Source organism: Saccopteryx leptura, chromosome 7 (assembly GCF_036850995.1).
Source record: "Saccopteryx leptura isolate mSacLep1 chromosome 7, mSacLep1_pri_phased_curated, whole genome shotgun sequence".
Classification (NCBI taxonomy): Eukaryota; Metazoa; Chordata; class Mammalia; order Chiroptera; family Emballonuridae; genus Saccopteryx; species Saccopteryx leptura.
The window spans coordinates 4,033,586-4,053,643 of record NC_089509.1 but is presented as its reverse complement, the minus strand read 5'-3'; the positions used below and the strand labels follow the sequence as shown (position 1 = coordinate 4,053,643).

General features: G+C 39.4%; 1 protein-coding gene across 3 annotated transcripts in view; it reads right to left on the bottom strand.

Moving 5' to 3' along the window:
* The window catches only part of CNTNAP5 (contactin associated protein family member 5), an 855,485-nt gene that overhangs the window by 444,311 nt on the left and 391,116 nt on the right, over positions 1-20,058 (bottom strand). For all 3 annotated transcript variants that reach the window (XM_066345536.1, XM_066345539.1, XM_066345538.1), the window contains exon 7: positions 17,703-17,846. In XM_066345536.1, coding sequence (XP_066201633.1) covers positions 17,703-17,846 — 144 coding nt within the window. The remainder of the gene's footprint in view (positions 1-17,702; positions 17,847-20,058) is intronic.

Genomic DNA, 20,058 nt, shown 5'->3' with positions numbered 1-20,058 from the left:
CTTACAGTCCCACCAACAGTGAATGAGGGTTCCTTTTTCTCCACAACCTCTCCAACATTTGCTATTACCCGTCTTGTTGATCATAGCTAATCTAACAGGTGTGAGGTGGTATCTCATTGTAGTTTTGATTTGCATTTCCCTAATAACTAATGAAGCTGAGCATTTTTTCATATATCTGTTGGCCATTTGTATCTCTTCCTGGGAGAAGTGTCTATTCATGTCTTCTTCCCATTTTTTTATCCAAACCTTTTGATATGTTTGACAAACTTCTAAAAATTCAAATTCTAAATAGGGTCTTTTCTTGACCTGTACTACCTCACAAGATTTGATTTCTGTTCTTATAAAAAAGAAATATTGAACTAATTAGGTGTATTTGTTACATTGCATTGCACAGAAAGCACTATAAAATAAATGATGAAAAAACTTGTATTATTAATCTATTATTGCAAAACTATGAAATTTCTAAAATTCTGATATATCCTGATATGTTTTCAATTGCAATTATAGTTCCATCAAAATGTTGTGCATTACAGAGAAAAGCACATTTCTTTTTCATTTGCATTGTATTCACATCTTTAGTTATGCCATTTTAAGGTCTTGGGTTTTTTTGTCATTTATAGACAGTTCTTGTTTTACTTTGTTTTTTTGCAAATACCTTTTATCATTAAAAAGATCCACTGAGGGAATTCTGACTTATTCTGAAGTACAGGTTTCAAATAAACTTTAATCTCATACCTTTAAACCAAATGAAGATTGCAAAACTCTAAAAAAGTGAAGAATGGCTTCATAAAACATCCAACTAAAGATGACAATAGGCTGACCAGCTCGTGACACAGTGGATAGAGCATCAGACTGAGATGCAGAGAACCCAGGTTTGAAATACTGAGGTCACCAGCTTGAGCACAGGATCACCAGCTTAAGTGCAGGGTTGCTGGCTTGAGTGTGGGATCATAGACATGACCCCATGGTCACTGGCTTGAGACCAGAGATTACTGGCTTGAAGCCCAAGGTTGCCAGCTTGAGCCCAAAGTCACTGGCTTGAGCGAGGAGTCAATCGCTCTGCTGTAGCCCCCCAGTCAAGGCACATATGAGAAACCAATCAATGAACAACTAAGGAGACAAAGGAGCCAAAAAGAAGAATAGATGCTTCTCATGTCTCATCCTTCCTGTCTGTCTGTCCTTATCTGTCTCTCTCTGTCTCTCTCTCTGTCTCTGTCACACACACACACACACACAAGATGATGATAAACATGAATTAATTAAGTGAAACCAAATGAACTGGGGATGATTATAACTTTTAGCATTTTTTTGTTTAAAATATAGTTGATTGCTTTCTTTACTTTCCAGAATAAAGGAAACTTGTTTCTCTTAAATTATAGCTGATTTAGAGTAATTTGGTAAATTATACCTTTGTAAACTGGTTTGAAACATTTATCTTTTTCTCCCTCACTCATCCCTCCAACAGAATTTAAAAACTCACTGAACTATTATTTTCATGGCAATTTGGCCATTTGCATAAGTTCAATATGAATCTGTTCTCTTTGTAACATGACACAGTTAGAAACCGGTTATAGTAACAAAACTATTAATCGGAACATCATATTTGAGAGAGACATCCATAAACCCAGATATGATCAGACAGCCTGAAGGAATGATACTGACTTATGAACACCAATGAGACCACGAAATCAGCCTCACAGGTGAATAAGAAGGTCACTTCCTGGCAGGTACAAAGGCCTCAAAATATTTGGGGGTCCTTGAGAAGACAAAAACTAACCCAGATCTTAAGGTACAGCAGGCAAAATCTGATGTCAAGTATTTGTATTTTGGTCTCTTAACATCAAGAGGCCTTAAGAAATTCAACCTTGAGATTTCTTATAAAAAATTCCAACAAAGCAGATTTTAAAAAGCCTATATGACCCGCCCTGACCGGTTGGCTCAGTGGTAGAGCGTCGGCCTGGCATGTGGAAGTCCCGGGTTCGACTCCTGGCCAGGGCACACAGGAGAAGCGCCCATCTGCTTCTCCACCCCTCCCCCTCTCCTTCCTCTCTGTCTCTCTCTTCCCCTCTCGCAGCCGAGGCTCCATTGGAGCAAAGATGGCCAGGGCGCTGGGGATGGCTCCTTGGCCTCTTCCCCAGGCTCTAGAGTGGCTCTGGTCGCGACAGAGTGACGCCCCCTGGTGGGCGTGCTGGGTGGATCCGGTCAGGCGCATGCGGGAGTCTGTCTGACTGCCTCCCCGTTTCCAGCTTCAGAAAAATACAAATAAATAAATAAATAAATAAATTAATTAATTTTAAAAAAAGCCTATATGATCCACTGCTATTCTTGTATTTATACAAACAAGGCAAATGTATTAAAATGATAATTACTTGCAAATTAAGTAATTTGGTTATCTGTAGTTAAAAAAAATGAGAGTGATTTATTCACTGACCAGGTGGCTCATCGACCTGGAATGCTGAGGTCGCTAGTTCAAAGCCCTGGGCTTGCCTGGTCAAGGCACATATGGGAGTTGATGCTTCCTGCTCTCCGCCTCTTCTCTCTCTCTCTCTCTCTCACTTCTTCTCTCTCAAATCAATGGAAAAACTTTTTAAAAAATGAGGGTGATTTCAGAGAAAAAAAAGTGTGTTTCTGAAAAAACTATAATGCACACATGTGAATATTAAGTTCCAGTCCTATTAACTTTTTTGAGATTTTGTTTTAGCTTTAAACTAGACTGGATCTTCATTCTTCTACTTCTCTTAAATATTGGGTTGCAAGTTTCTGAACCAATTATTTTATTTTATTTTTTATATTTTATTTATTCATTTTTTAAGAGATAGAGAGTAAAGAGAAAGAGAGAGAGAGAAGAGGCGGAGAGCAGGAAGCATCAACTCCCATATGTGCCTTGACCAGGCAAGCCCAGGGCTTTGAACTAGCGACCTCAGCATTCCAGGTCGATGTTTTATACACTGCGCCACCTCAGGTCAGGCCTGAACCAATATTTTAAATCTTATTTCATCCTCTGACTTAGAATCACTGAGAACAAAAACTGCCCTTTTCCATGAAGCTCTGCAAAATGTAGCTAGGTGAATTGATATAAACTTCAGTGAAATGACAATAGCTTATGTTTAAACAATCTCTGCCATGTCTTTTGCAATGTAAACAAATAGAAAATCTGCCTGATCAACCAGTGAATGATATTACCAGAGTCATTCAAACTGCAAACCAAGAAAAATATGAGGTTGTCACTGCTTGGCCTCATTGCAGCAAAAGAAGCTGTGAGCGTGACAAAAACAACCTTAGCTGTCAGCTCCAGGGGCTCAAAAACCTGATTGATCATTTCCTCTAAACATTAACCTTTGTTTGTTATCTTGTTGGCATAGAAATGTCTCTTATTAAATACCTGGTTACTGACTTGCACATACAGGTCTCATTTGGGAGCCCATTTGTGTTATCCCCCTCTGAAACAAGACTTGACAATTGAAATAAATGAACCCATTTTCAGAACTGAGGGCTTGGGCCAATGAAATATGGAGTGAGAACCAGCAGAGATTCTGGAAGGTGAAATTTCTCATTCAGAGTTTCAGAGGCTGGGCTGAAGCGCGGTGGGGCTTTGACACCCCGAGTAATGACTTTTTTGGATATTAATTTTTAAGCTGGTTATTAAGAAACAATAGACTCAGAGAGGACTTTTAACCCCCACCCTCTTCTTTATCTGCCTAAAGCAATTCAGAGAGAAAAACCTGCATCAGGAATGAAGTGTTAGAATATTAACCTTGGCAAACTCCCCTTATCACAGACTGGGGGGGGGGGGGACTAGCAGAGCTGCCTGTTGCATTCCCTCTGTGTCCCATGGTTTCTGGTGGCCCAGCAAGAATTCATTGATCACAGGTTTGCTCTTTCTCATCTACCTGTCAATCGCCTGTTTTCTCTTTGAAATCCCAGATCCCTGGATCCCTCTCCATAGCCCAGAATGCCATATAAGCCTCAACTGCTCAGTGTGTTCTGGGGTCTCATAATCTAAGGTACCTCTGCATGCAATCTCTAACAAATTTTGGATATTTTTCTGTTACTATGTCTCATGTTAATTCAGTTTTTAGGCCATCCATAAAAACTTAGAAAGGCTAAAGTAAAATTATTTTTGCACCTTTGCAATAGAAAGCTGATGCAGGCAAATTAAGTGGTCTCCAAATAATAAAATCGTGAGTATTAGGGGGTGACTTGTCCTTCCCCAGGATTCTTATGTCGAAGCACAAAAGTCCGAGTATCTAAGAACGGGACTGTATCTGGAGGTAAGGCTATTAAAGAAGTGATTAAGACAAAGTGAGGCCATTAGAATGGACCTTATAAACCAATCTGACCGGCATCCAGAAATGAAGAAGGAATGTGGTCATACAATCTTTAAAGAATATTCCTTTAAACAGTGAAGACTAGAAAATATACATTTTTATAATAGATTACAGGTAATTTTTTTTTCTCATTTCTGCATTATCTAAATTTCTTATAGTCTGTAAACATCAATATTTAATGGAAATAGAAATTATGTATTATTTTCTAAATCTTTATCGGTTCATATGTTGGTTCTTTAGTTATTCTGGTCAGAAGCCTGGGATTCTTGTGTTTGTCCTGATCATTTTATGACTCTTATCAAACTTGGGACCACTGCTTCCTATAGAGGGTGTGAGGTTTGCAGGGTTATTTGTGTCTTAGGTCACTGAAATTTGACACAACATAGATTGACAAACCCTGGTTATAAACAGTTAAGCTTTTGGGCAAAAATATGAAGAAAATATTATTTGATTGTCTTGCTTCTTTTTGGTGGTCATCACACCAAATTAAAAGTCTGATAAATTCACATGCCTTTCTGTTTATCAAAAGCATGTGGAACTGGTTTTTGCTATTTTTTTTTTCAGTATGAAGCATTATATTTGCCTATGCATGTGGAAGGAAAGACGCATATCAAAGCCTGCCCAGAACACAAAGGGCATGTTCTGGAGCTGCCTGAGCTGCCACTCACCTTGGGAAGCTGACACTGAATAGTCCATGCTCAGGGTCTGACCCTCAGCTGTGGTGGCTGCAGTGTTATTCACAAACGTATTGCCGCCATGTGGCAATACACCTGAAGTGGATGGTGCCTTATAGGGTATTTCATCACTCTTATTAAAACATGAGATTTCTACTGGACGTATCAGATGTAACTAAATGTGTCCTTTCAACCTTGTAATGATCTCATAGTTACTTTCTTTAAAGCACAATCTTTTCATTTTAAATATTTTAAAATTATCATTATTTTTTAAAACAGAGAAGCAATTGGGCCGTATTAGTGCAATGAGGGCAGATATGAATGCCTTGCAAACGGCTCACTTTCTTGGGAAATTTGGGACCTTCTTACAGCATCAGGGAGGTCATTGTGGGGAACGGGTAACCCTGAGGGAAGACCGACTTGGAGTAATGAGCTGAGCTAAGGCATTAGATAAAATGAGAAACTAATAGCAGGAAATTAAAACCACTTCAAAGGAGGAGAGTAAACTGCAGGAGAAAACCTTTCGGTACAATTTGAGAAATTTTGTGAGAATTGTAGCATGTGTCTATTTGGCACAATTTATGGAGAGTGGCAAATTGTTTCAGGACTTCCAATGAAAGTCTACTATTGAGCACTCCACTCTTTTTGAGTAAGAGAAGTTGTAATGTAATAAATTGCATTGGTCCACAAAAGAGAGTGGTTGTGCTATCACTGTTTTTTATTAAGCAAATATGTAATGACAATATTAAATAATTGATGTATTAAATAATTGGGGTGGGGATCACTTTGCCCTGCAGGATGCTGAACAGTGTCCCTGATTCTCCATGAAATGCTAGGGTGGGGGACAAACTGCCCTCGGGGAAAACCTCTGCTCCCAGAAACATGTTTCAAGGAAAATAATCATCCACAGGTAAAAATTAAAACAAAACAAAGCAAAACAAACCTGATACTGTACTCCTCATAAGAGCCCAGATTTGTATTAGAAATTTTATATTTCATACATGTGTGACCATCTTGCTATTATTATCTAAAGCTGTGCTCACACGACTGTAAGTCATGAACATACGTGTGCCGCCCCCATCTTCCAAACCTCTTCTTGTAGATGTCCAGCGCATCTAACTTTTAACTGAAATTTTCAAAGGAAAGACAGAGGTTGAGATTGTGCTAATTATCCATATCTGAGCAAGTCTCAGCTCCAAAGCCATCCTTTGCCGCATAGTTGGATGCTGTAAACATTTCTCTTTTGTTCCAGGGCCCAAAGGTAGGCTTTGACGGTAGAAGGCACTAAAGGAGCACTGCGGAAGGATGGCATTTGGGAGCCCTTCTCTTCTCCATTCCTTGTCCCCATTATTCTGTGTTGGTGGGGAGCCCCGTGGCTCCGTGCAGTTGAGCTGCAGCTCCTCTCTCAGCCCACACTCCCATTGCTGAGGTCCCACAGGCAGCTTCTGCCTGCGTTTCTTGGTGAGCATCTTCCTACCTGCAGGCCACGTGTCCCCCTGGCAACCTGCCCATTCCCCTGAATCTCATCCTGGGAGGTGGGCTGGGGAGCTCTCCTAGTCACTAGGTTTCTTCACTCTCTACCCTGTCTCTCCATTCACACGAAGTACCTATTTTGTATTTGCTATTTCTAAACCCCTCACAGTCCTCTTTAAACCATTTTAACAATTAGTCGTCTTCTACTAACAATTTTGTTTTACTTATTAATTTTTTTTAGAGAGAAGAAAAGGATGAGAGAAAGAGCCTGAGACAGAGACATTAATCTCTTCCTGTCTGTCCTGTGTGTGCCCTGAGCAGGGATGGAACTGGCAACCTCTGCGCTGCAGGACAATGCACTAACCAGCCGAGCTCTCCAACCACGGCTAATAAACAATTGTATATTAAATTTTTTCTTTGCAAATAATCTGCACCTTGGCAGATAGAAGTGTCTTCTAAACCTTGTGAAAATACATGAAGATTCTCTGAGAAGCCACCTCAGCTATGCCACATGGAACTGACCCACAGTCAAGTCCCTACTTCTTCAAGGTCCTGGTTATTGAACAAGGACCACTTGTATAAAACACTTTTATAAAATTATCAGGGATTTATAAAAAGAGAATAGTTTTAATTTAATCTACTATTCTCCTTATTTAAAATTTAACTTGGAGCTCTTGACTGCTATTCATGGATAGGCTTCAGGAGTACCTCTGTGTCCATAAAATGTTATTCAAAATAAAACATATTCAGCCCTGGCCGGTTGGCTCAGTGGTAGAGCGTCGGCCTGGCGTGTAGAAGTCCCAGGTTCGATTCCCGGCCAGGGCACACAGGAGAAGCGCCCATCTGCTTCTCCACCCCTCCCCCTCTCCTTCCTCTCTGTCTCTCTCTTCCCCTCCCGCAGCCAAGGCTCCATTGGAGCAAAGATGGCCCGGGCGCTGAGGATGGCTCCTTGGCCTCTGCCCCAGGTGCTGGAGTGGCTCTGGTCGCAACAGGGCAACACCCCAGAGGGGCAGAGCATCGCCCCCTGGTGGGCAGAGCGTGGCCCCTGGTGGGCGTGCCGGGTGGATCCCGGTCCGGCGCATGCGGGAGTCTGTCTGACTGTCTCTCCCTCTTTCCAGCTTCAGAAAAATACAAAAAAAAAAAAAAACAAAACCATATTCATAATTTTCATTATATTCTTATAGGAGTGTGTGTCCCTTAACATATTAATAATCACTGATTTAAAATCTTTAGTATTGTACTTCTAGATTATTTACAGAACATGGTGGACACAATCATAGAACTGTGCCTTTGTGGGAAATATACAATAAGAAATGAGGAGCAAAGTGGGGTGGTACATATAATAGTGGTTCAACATCTCTAATATCTCAGGAGTGAATGCTGATTCTACAGCTATCATACGGTAGTTATGAGGTTTAATCTTACTGACTTCAAAGATCTTACTCTTTCTCAACACATAATACCTTCATCTATACATTTCCTGTCTGTCACATATTCAACACTGAGTGACACAGAAAACTCTGTCTATTTTGTGAAACTTAAAAAATACTTAAGGTGATAGATAGGAAGAACTCTTGGAAACAACTTGACTGGAAGAAAACATATTGTTTCCCAGAAATACTTAGGTCCCAACCTTGATCTTTTGCATAGACCATTCTCCGGCTTGTACTGACTTCCTATCCCCTTGAAATTTTCTAAGAAATGTAATTCTTCAATGGTCACATCAAGTTCCCACACTATTATGAAGTCTTTGTTGATGACAAGCCCTGTGATTTCTCCTTCTAAACTCTTATGAGCTGTCTGAGGGTTTTGTCTATAGCGAGCAGTGGCTGTCGCATGTTATTTGGAAGCACTGTTAGCCTTGCAGGCTGGAGAACATGAGATTCAGTTAGAGCAAGGATGCAGGGAGCTGAAACACGAAATGGAAAAAGAGTTATGTATTGAAAATAATCCAGGCAGTGAAACAAACAAAAAGTGCAGGTCAGACCTTATAGGTAAATGAGACTAGAAGAGGAGAAGTGACCATCAACATGTTGCTGGGCAGGAAAGCAGAACACACACACAAGGAGATGGTAAAGGTAAGGACATCGGCTTTGAATTCTCAACTCTATACTGGTGACCTGGCACCTAGTGTGTGGAAGCAGGATGAGGGACAGGTCTGGTTTCCCACCCCTTAGAGGCAAGGATCATTAGCTGTAAACAGTAGGTACTTAATAACTATATTTTGATGATGATGATGATGATGATGATTAATCAAGTGCTAAGTTGCATCTCATTGTGTAAGTTTGTGGTTCGCCTGGAAGTTTGAGAACGGTTCTGAGCAGAAGGTGCATCTGAAAGGCATCAGGCAGGGTCACAATATAGCAGCACATTAGACATCACTACTTCCCCAAACTCATGGTGGGTTCTGCTTATGGATCATAGTACCTACTTCAAACCAGTCTTGGATCTGGCTTCATGACTCTTCTTAGCACAGACAATTCACATTCAAGGTAGAAACACAGAAGGTTCACACTAGTACACCCTACCTATGGTTCAATTTTTATAATTTTGAAACTTCCAAATTGTTTGCTATATAGCTACTTTCCCAAGATTCCCTGAAACCTAGGTTTGCCTGCTTGACTGCCAGTTACCCCTGAGCCTCCCAACATGGCAACAACTCAAAGTTTCATGGTTGACAAACTAGGGGACTCCACAACTCTGCTCCACCTCTGAGAATAAGTTCAGGATAGTGAATATTCTTATGATTCAGGGTGCTAACCCTGTGTGTCAGCTTGAAGGGTGGCTAGTTGGAGGCTGGGTAACAAAAAAGGTGGAGAAGAAAGGCATCCTAGTTGGTGTGGGGTGGGAGAGGCACAGAATGAAAGGCTTAGAGCTATATGCATGCAGTGAGTTCCAGTAAGAGCAATTGGTCCATGCCCGCAGGGAAACAAGAAGCACTGGTGAGAAACTGTGGAAATATGTTTTTATTTAATGGAAGGGCTGATTACAAAGGATGCAAAATGCAAGCACAAAACTTTCCATTCACCTTGTAGAAATATAAGAGGCATTGCTAATAGAGAGCCAAATTTCTGAGGGAGCACTTGATCCCTAGGTAAGACTTTCATTCATCTCCTTAAACCCAGATGGAAGAGTCTGGCAGCCACATGCCAGAAACGGGACATACTGCGACCTCTGGGGCCAGCTAGGAGCTCCTGCCAAGATCACAGCCATCTACGTATAAGGATTCTTCCTAGACCTCCACCCTCTGCTGCCTCCTTCCTTTCTGTTGTCAAAATCAAGGATTCTGCCCCCTAGCTCTTATGTTGCAAGAGACACTCAAGAGAGACTTATGTGATAACTCACAGCTACATAGGAACCATTTCTGAAACACCTGGTTGGTCTTTAATTCCCAAGTAAGTGACACCATTCATTACTTGTATATATATTTTTTCTTCACTTTGACATGAAAGTCATTCAGGGCCCTAGGAAACAGAGATGTATAATAAAAAAAAGAAATAAAAGTTGATAGTGTAGTGCTTTCCAGAAGAAGAGAAAAAAGGCTGTGAATGACACAGAGGTTGATGAGACATCATTGAATTTGCCTAGTCTTAAGCATAAAGTATCTTTAGTACAAAGTGTGGATAATAATGTCTTCCCCCGCAGATTTTTCAGGGACAGAAGAACTAACACAAATGCAGGTCCATCTGTCACTCCTCTCACTGCCCTCTGGCATTAACACTGACATTGACTATCAGACATTATTCTCTGAAATAAGACATCCTCAGATGAAGGGACTGTCATTACTATTATTATTGGAGGGGGAAAAACATAAAAAAGACATGTTCAGATCATTAACTGGAAGTTTTGCATAGAAGAAACTGAGCCAATTTCAACTTTTACTGAGTCTCGCTCTTTTCAAAATCATCTGAACATTCAAATGTCTGGAAAGCACGAGGTGAAACTGGCAGTAAACTCCTGTTCCTCTGCACACCATGGGTGGGTGTGTAAAAGTCTTGAAACAACATGGATTCAGTCAAAAACAAAATCTATATTTGCATATTTGCGATCTCACTATTATTTTAGGGAGTAAGAATTCAAATAAACTAAATTTTCACATGGTAGACTCTTAAACTATTATGAATTTATTTAATATTCAAATGATGTTTTGATGCTAATAAAGAAAGATATTAAGTAATTTTAATAAAAAATATAAAGACAGAAACAATTTAAAGAAAAAATAGTAACCATAAAAAAACAAGATACAAAGGTTGTCAATAAGATATGGTTTATGCTATATAAACTAAATATTTAAAATATAAAAAATAAAATACATGCACTTCAGACAATGTTTCCCTCTATGGCTGGTTAGTTATTCTGGTCTCTACGTATACGCTCTTAACATTCTACAGTATTTTTTTTAAATAACTTCAAGTAATGATTTTATTATATGAGCTAATAAAACTGTTTTCTTTCCAAAAGAAAGTTATACTGGTTTAAGGTAGAATAATTTTCAGAAAGGATGAGCCTTTCATTGTTTGTTTTTTTAAGTCACATTACTCTTCATATGACTTTGAAACTATTTCAATTTTCTCAAAGAAAAAAAGGAAATAACTTCTCTGGAAGCTAATAATTTGGAAATAGTATTTTCCGAGCATGAAGGACATGCAACACAGAAGAAGCAGGTGATGTGAATGTCAGGCGGAGCCAATGACAACAGCAGATAGCAAGAGTGTTCAGAGAGAAGACAGGATATGTCACTGCTTTTTCAAATGATTTCTTCCATCAAGAGAAAGTGTGATTTATCACAGAGCACACTCACAGAGAGGAAACATGATCCCAGGGACAAGCTGAAGGGATTATAAGCTTCAATAGTCACTGGGGACTTTTTTTTCTGAGCAATTTCATGAGCTTCTCAGTCATAGATAGGAAGGTAAGACAAAGGCTGCTAGACGTGTGTGTGTGTGTGTGTGTGTGTGTGTGTGTGTGTGTGTGTGTGTGTGAAAGAGAGAGAGAGAGAGAGAGAGAGAGAGAGAGAAATCAGCTGTGAATGTGTGTGTGATGTCATCTGTAGACTTATACTTATCTCTGAGTATATTTTTTTGGCTTCTGAGAGGTAAGAAATAACCATGCTCAAATGAGGTGAATGACAGCAGAGATATAGACAAAAGATAATAAACTTCATATATGTCTCCTCTTTGTCACTTAGTATGCCTGTTATATTCAGGCCACTAGAAAAAATCTTCTCTAAAGGCTTTATTACAAAGGTGTAGATCACTTAACCAAATTTGATCTAGGATTGCCATTAAATTTCCTCAAATGAATGAGGTGGGTAAGTTTGTCATATCTTTACTTAAAAGCCACTTCATAATTTATACAATTTTGGAGTAAACTAATCTTCAGACTCAGGAGATAGAACATGAGCCTTTTCCAATTTCTTTTTGATTTGTTCAGATCATAGAATGCAAACATTATATGTTATTCATTAATTATGTGCCTAAGATGACAAACAAGTTTTAGTTTGCAGGCCAATGTCAGTCAAATGGATGCATAGAAATTTTCCTTAATAATAGCTCCAACCTATTGAGTGTTTATTGTGGAACTTGCATTATGTAAAGCACACAATTACAGCTAGTGCTCGACTTACGACCATGATTGGTTCCAACAGACTGGTTGTAACATGATTTGGTCATAAGTTAAGCAGGCTATATGTACAGTACATTTCATCATATGTAAAATGATGTTATAAAAATCTTTAAGTCATATTTTATCATAATTTTCTTTCATTATTGTTATATATATCATAATTTTCTTTGTTGATTTTATGCCATTGGTTTCCTCTCTACACCATTTTGTTTCTTATTTTTACATTCGTCAGGTTTAAGTAAAACACTGCATTACCAGTACAACTGGTTTAATATTTGCAAAACATACAAAAATACAGGTATAAAAAATATCATAGGAAACATTTTCCCAATTGCAAAACATATCAAAATATATAAATATATACAAAACATTTTATTGGCTGCGGATCATTGATGTCATCATCTGAGGCAGCAGTTGGGGTTACCAGAGTTGGTTTTTTCATAAACATGTGCGATCATATTCACTTTCTTTCCTCCTTCGTACTTGTTCATGGGTTGCTTTCTCATATGTGCCTTGACCAGGGGGTTACAGCAGAGCGAGTGGCTCCTTGCTCAAGCCAGTGACCTTGGGCTCAAACCAGCGACCATGGGGTCATGTCTATGATCCCTTGCTCAAGCCAGCACCCCTGCACTCAAGCTGGTTAACCCATGCTCAAGTCGGATGAGCCTGTGCTCATTTTTGTGTCAAGATCGATGGCCTTTCTTTCCTTCTTGGCAGGCTGAGGCATAAACAAAGACAATTTCCTCTCGGTAGACATCTTGGGAGGGGTTTGATGAAAAATATCCAAGACACAAAACACAAATTGCTGTACCGAGTCTGGGATAACAGTTGAAATGGTGCACATGGAGATGGTAGTGCTGCTGAAAGCTGGTCCACACTGTAATACACCCAACTGGGCAACACTTGCGCTGCCAGACGTGGAGCAGTCATGGCTAGTGATTGTGGTCGTAAAGTCGAATGGTCGTAAGTTGCATAGGTCATAAGCCGATCAATATCTGTAATCTTCACAATAACACTTTGAGTTTGATACTATAATGGTCCCCATTTTACATATTTAATTTTATTTAATATCATTTAAGATATTTAATCTTCATAATGACGCTTAAAATGGTATTAAAATTTTCCCATTTTACATATTAGGGTACTGTTGTTTGGTAACCTGAGCATGGATTTAGGACTAGGACCTTAAGCAGTTAATCCACCATTGTTACTGCTGTCAGGAACAGTGGCTTGAGAAGATGGTGAGGCCTCCTTTAGACTAAATGTAAACAAATTTGTGACTGTCTAGCAATTTTAACCAAGATGTGGGTATTATTATAAATGCTTGGTATTGGCCATTTCCCCTTCAGGTCACTGATTTCAATTATTTGGAAACAAAGAAACAGAAGTGAGTTGACATGGTTAGTTAGCTCCAAACCCAATTTGGGACCATGGCCCTGTTATTCACTGTTTCATTTTCTTCTTCTTTTCTGTTGAAGATAAAGTACATTAACATGAGCATTTTACTATGCTCTTCTGTTAAATTTTTAAAAAATCATTTTAAGATCTACAATAAAGAAGTAGGTTAGACCCCATCCAACTCCTAGACAAATTATATCACTCTTCTTGCCACTGGGAGAAGTGATGTGACACTCAGGAAGACGGCTCTAAGAAACCACAGCGTTAGAAAGTGGGAGGTATAAATTTAACCATTTTCAGAAAACTGCCATAGCAATATATTTCTTATCTATATAATAATCCACATTATAGGTACTGAACATGCACTTCAATGAGACATTCACTTCCTGAGTGTTTATTACATGAGGTATGTAGCATCAGATGAGAGGTTTGAGAAAGCATAGTAGGTGCTTTGTGTGTCTATTTTAAGCTGTTAATATGACTGCATTTCAGAAAGTGGAGGATCATTCTGCAGTCAAATCAAGCTATAAAGACTAAATGGAATTATGCCCCTGGAACAGCCATTAAACCTCCAGGGAGTGGGCAGGCTCACCGAAAGAAATGACTGATTGCAGTGGGGACCATGCCTGCCCAGAGATCTGTGCTGGGGAAAGCCAAGGCCGGGGCTCCCTTGAGCCTCGAGTATTATTTTGTAATTTATGGGCATTACCATACACTCACTGCCTAATTTGCTGGTTTCTAAACTCTGAAATCCTCAAGACTCAATGACCATGAGAGAGTTAGTGAACACTGGAAGAGGACCAAAGCACCATCCCTTTTAAAAGTCCTTACTTAGCACAGCAGTGACTTAGTGACTTGGAACAGAGCAGATTTTGCAGCTGATACTGTGCCTTTGGGGAGACTTTGAGCCCGACTAGAGGAATAAAAGTCTTTGTACTTGTAATTAAGAGTGCAAACCATTTCTTCCCACACAGAATTCTAAAAGAAAAAGAAAAAGAAAAGAAAAGAATAGAAAAGAAAAAGGCTAGGCTTACACACGCATACGTGTGTGTATGTGTGCTGCTATGAATTCTCACTTTATGCAAGGTGATGAAAGTAATATGAAAAAAATAATTGTTTTGCCCCCTTTAAATTGAGAAAGTTAAGAGAAAAGATTGACTACTTATACCAGGGGTCCCCAAACTTTTTACACAGGGGGCCAGTTCACTGTCCCTCAGACCGTTGGAGGGCCGGAATATAAAAAAAACTATGAACAAATCCCTATGCATACTGCACATATCTTATTTTAAAGTAAAAAAACAAAATGAAAACAAATACAATATTTAAAATTTAGAACAAGTAAATTTAAATCAACAAACTGACCAGTATTTCAATGAGAACTATAGGCCTGCTTTTGGCTAATGAGATGGTCAATGATCAGTTCCATATTTGTCACTGCTAGCCGTAACAAGTGATATGATGTGCTTCCGGAGCCGTGAGGCGAGCGTCCCGCATCATCGGAAGTAGTACTGTATGTGAGCAACGCTGCGCTTTGCGGCGCCATCACATAACAGTACTCCAGTACTGATCACCAATGAAAGAGGTGCCTCTTCCGGAAGCGTGGTGGGGGCCTGATAAATGGCCTCAGGGGGCCGCATGTGGCCTATAGGCCGTAGTTTGGGGACCCCTGAGCTATACAGTAAAACAGTTTTTCTGGGATTTCCCCCCCAAGTACATTAGTGCTAAATGGATTCTTTGTGCTTCATATTAACAATCCCATCAATTAGACTCTGGGGAGTAAAGTATGTTCTCAAAGTTTGAGGAAACTTGGCAAGTGCTACAGCAGTTTAAAAACATCGAAACATGTATTAATGTTTTAGTTAATGATTCTCTTAGAAAAGGAGATACAAGTTGACCAATTTTTGGAAATTCATGTTTTAGTTCTCTTTATTTCTCCTTTTCTGAATTGTCTGCTTGGTGACTTATCTAATATATCCCATCATTAAAAGTATTTTCTGATGCATAGTACCTGTGGAGACTTCCTCTATGAATGTCGCCATGGGTATCTTATTTAGAGCTCATGATTTCGAGGAGCTAGTTTATGAACAATGAAAGTGAGCAATGTTTACTAAAGCCCCTTGTTCTTCAAACAGCTCTGCCAACTCAAAACACAGCAGTGGATGGGGCTGCCCTTCCTTTTAGATATGTTAATGGTCATGACATTAATCTAAGTAGTGTACAATCTCGCTGTATTAGCAGATGGAACTCAGTTAAACTGGCATATTATAAAATATTTCTTGAGACTAATACCGGGAAATGGACAGGCTCAGTGTGCTTTAAATGGCTCGTCTCCTTACCTAGACTCAAGAAAAACGTCATTAGCAAGCTAGTGCTCAGCTTACTTAGAAGGTGGGCAACCTAAGCTCATGGGGGTGGGGCATTCTCATGAGTCAAGGAATGAGTAAGTGATAGCAGGGATCTCCTAGGACAGTCCATGAACTAAACCCTTCTTAGAATAATCACTACTCTTCAGAACTAACAGAGTCAGACATTTGGCACAGACCTTTTAAAATGTTGACACACTAACAACAAAAGTGTGATTTCCTAATTTTCCTCTAGCAACCCTGTATCATACCCTAGAATCCAATGGCCAAGTTAAAAAATGTTAATTTATAGAACTTCAAATAGAAACTGTCCAATATAGTTGGACATTAAAATCTCACTCAGTTTATCAAGATGGTCCAAAGACCAGATTACAAAGAAATTCAGGTTTTTCCTGTCAATGACAGGATGACCTACTATTGTCATGCGTTTTAAAATAATGGCAGTTTAAGGGAATTCTGCTTTTGGGGAGATGAAGTAGTGTGATTTTCCTTATTTCTAGCACTAAGTACAACTAAAACACCCTAGATATTATGTGTAAAACAAACCTAATAATAATCTAAATAGTGGAGAGAAAAAGGCCATTATAGTATAAAGATCTTTAAACCCAAAGAACAACAATGGTGAGTACCCTAGACTTTCTTTTGGCCTTATATATCTTAACCTTATTGCTGAGAAAGCTAGCAACCCAAAGAGACCAACTGCTATGGGGAAAAAAAATTCCCATTACAAGTTTGTCCTCTGTAATCTATGGACAATGAAAGGGAAGCATAAAGAGTCAGAGCACCCTTAGACAAGAACTGTTCTATGCCGCCAAGCACCGGAGACAAATCTCTGGCCCACCACAATCCAGCCATGCCATTGAAAGGCACCCAGAGGTTCCAGCCAGGGTGTCAGAGACTCAGCAGGGACTGAACCTGGACTTTAATCCTTGCCAGAGAGTGAGAAAGCCTCTCCCTGTGGTATCAATGGAGAACACATATGTGATGGAGCCTGGACTTGAACCCCACTCAGCAGTAGTATCAGGAACCCCACCCACTCCCTTCAGGGATGATATCAGAGATGGCTTAGTCAAGAGTCAGAACATTCACTATAGCCCAGTGATATCAGGGGAATAAAGTTATCATAGAGAAGAACAACACATATTTGATAAAATGGCTAATCCACAATAAGACCTATACACCATTTTAAGTATTAGTACAGACCTGTAAAGGCACATGATGGATAAATTGATAGAACTTGAAGGAGAGATAGGCAAACACACAATTATATTTGGAAATAGCACCAGTGAGTACCAATCATGTGCAAGGCACTCTGTTATGTCTTGTGAAAGTGCTAGTGACAAGGAAGACTTAGCCCTGACCTCATGAAACTCGGGGCTTGTTGAAGAAGACAAGTATTTGTTGATGAAAAATTATTTAACTTTCCAGCATGATAAATGCTGAACAGGGAATCTCAGAAAGCACCAAAAGTTTATTCTCTCATTTAAAATGCCTTATTTTATGTATCAACAGTAAGACTTTAATAGAATCTCCGGTTTTATTGTTTTGTGACCTAGAGGTAATAAAAGACAATCAAGTTAGCCCAGTGTAGCCTGCAACACTCACCCACAGCCACCACACACGTCACAGCCAGGAATCAGAAACTCTCCAGGCACCTCTAATGCTTTCTGTCTTTCCCAATAACACAACTCTCATGAACCCAGTTTCTGCATGTCCTCCTGATCCCCATGAGAGGCTTGATGGGACCTCCCAAAAGGAACTATAAACATGCTGTGCAGGGATTTCAAGGGCGGGATGTATAAAAGGGGAGAAACGGTCCGGCTGAATAGAGGCAGACTTACCACAGTGTGAATTTGATGTTTCCGTCTTTTACCCAGGTCAATTATGTTTATTCCATTGTAGTAAAGGTTTTCCATACATCCTTGGAAGTTTTTCTTTAAAAAAGTCCCAGGTTTGCCTGGCACTGGAATTCCTCCGAAACTAAGCTTTATAAGGAGAAAGAAAAAAAACAAACAAACAAAATAAAACATCTTTGTTACAGCTCTGAAGGAACAGGAAAGAAAAGTGAATTTCAGTAGATTCAGTTGTATGCATGAGTCAAGTGGCTCAAATAATTATAGATGCCACTTTATTACACAGTTAAAAGGATACTGATTAGCCCACACAGAAATAACATCATTGATTGCTTTTAAAGAGCTTACTTTACAAAACTATTCACGTCCTTTCTGAACGTTCTTAAAACTAAATAAAACAGCAATAGAGAAGGATGGGAAAATTAAAAGGGAATCAACATTTTTTTATTTATCTCTGATGCAAACCTCTGGAGAATGTGGCCAAGCTAAAGCCAAGGAATCAACAAAATATGGTTTTTATTCAGCTACAGACAGACCTAGTGTAAAAACCTGCACTTCTATATAAGAAAAACCTCTAAGTATATAGTTGTTCACTATTTTCTGTCAAAATGAAAAATAGGAAGAGATTCAAAAGGCCCATACAGCCCTGGCTGGTTGGCTCAGTGGTAGAGCGTCAGCCTGGCGTGCAGGAGACCCGGGTTCGATTCCCGGCCAGGGCACATAGGAGAAGCGCCCATTTGCTTCTCCACCCCCACCCCCTCCTTCCTCTCTGTCTCTCTCTTCCCCTCCCGCAGCCAAGGCTCCATTGGAGCAAAGATGGCCCGGGCGCTGGGGATGGCTCCTTGGCCTCTGCCCCAGGCGCTAGAGTGGCTCTGGTCGCGGCAGAGCGATGCCCCGGAGGGGAAGAGCATCGCCCCCTGGTGGGCAGAGCGTGGCCCCTGGTGGGCGTGCCGGGTGGATCCTGGTCGGGCGCATGTGGGAGTCTGTCTGACTGTCTCTCCCCATTTCCAGCTTCAGAAAAAAAAAATACAAAAGGCCCATATATTTTTTAAAGGAAATAATCAAGAATCAATATGATAGAATCTCACTTAGCTGTCAATAATGGTATTAAATATTTGTGATGCAATGAAAAATGAGTAAAATTCATTGAAAAAATGCAAGAATTATAACTGAATGCAAAGTAAGAGGTCAACAATGTATTTGAAGAAAACACACTGAAGCTGTTCCTGGTAATTTGTCTCAAGAAGGGACATAGAATAGTAATTTTCTTTTCTTTTCTTTTTTTTTTTTTTTTGTGACGAAGACAGAGACAGAGAGAGACAGAGAGAGACAGATAGGGATAGATAGACAGGAAGGGAGAGAGATGAGTAGCATCAATTCTTTGTTGTGATACCTTAGTTGTTCATGGATTGCTTTCTCATATGTGCCTTGACCAGGGGGCTACCGCAGACTGATTGACCCCTTGCTCAAGCCAGCAACTTGAGCTCAAGCTGGTGAGACTTGCTCAAACCAGATGAGTCTGTGCTCAAGCTGCTAAATTATTTTTTATCACTTGTCTTTCCAGTAAAAATTACTACAAATGGCTTTTGTGCTGAAAATATTATCTTAAAAACCTGATCTCTTATGAGTGTAATCATGTTTCTCCCAACACCATTTGAGGAGAAACCCAGGATTTTTTTCTCACTGATTTAAAATGTTACCTTCATCACATACGTAACCATACTGATGTTTGGGTGAGTTTCAGGAGGATGTGTTATCTCAATCAGCATGTCCTCTTCTTAGCTGTATAGCTAACTAATATACCAGAGGCTCCTGTTAGATGTTTATTTTTCTCTATAAGTTCTAAACTATTGTAAAACACTGTTTCTTTATACATACCATATATAGTAAAGATTATAGTCGTATTGCTCAACTTGACTTAACATTGCTTTACTTTATTAAGAGAATTATTTGATATATTTACTTTAAAGTTTTATTTCAGAATAGTTTTATTTTAAATAGCCTGTTGAAATTTTGATTGAGAATTTAGTATATTCATTAATGCACTTGGAGAAGAATATTTGAAATATTTCAAATTTCTCTACAAGAACCCAGTGTCTTTTCTTATTTTCAAAATATTTTGATAAGACCCTATATCTAAGGTTAACATTTTATTTCCCTGGTTCATATATTTATTATTAAATTAATTCTGAGAATTTTTTAAAAAATATGTATATATATTATTTTATTCAGTTTTATTAGAGAGAGAGGAGAGACAGAGAGAGAGAGAAAGGAGAGGAGCAGAAAGCATCAACTAACATGTGCCTTGATCAGGCAAGCTCAAAGTTTTGAACCAGTGACATCA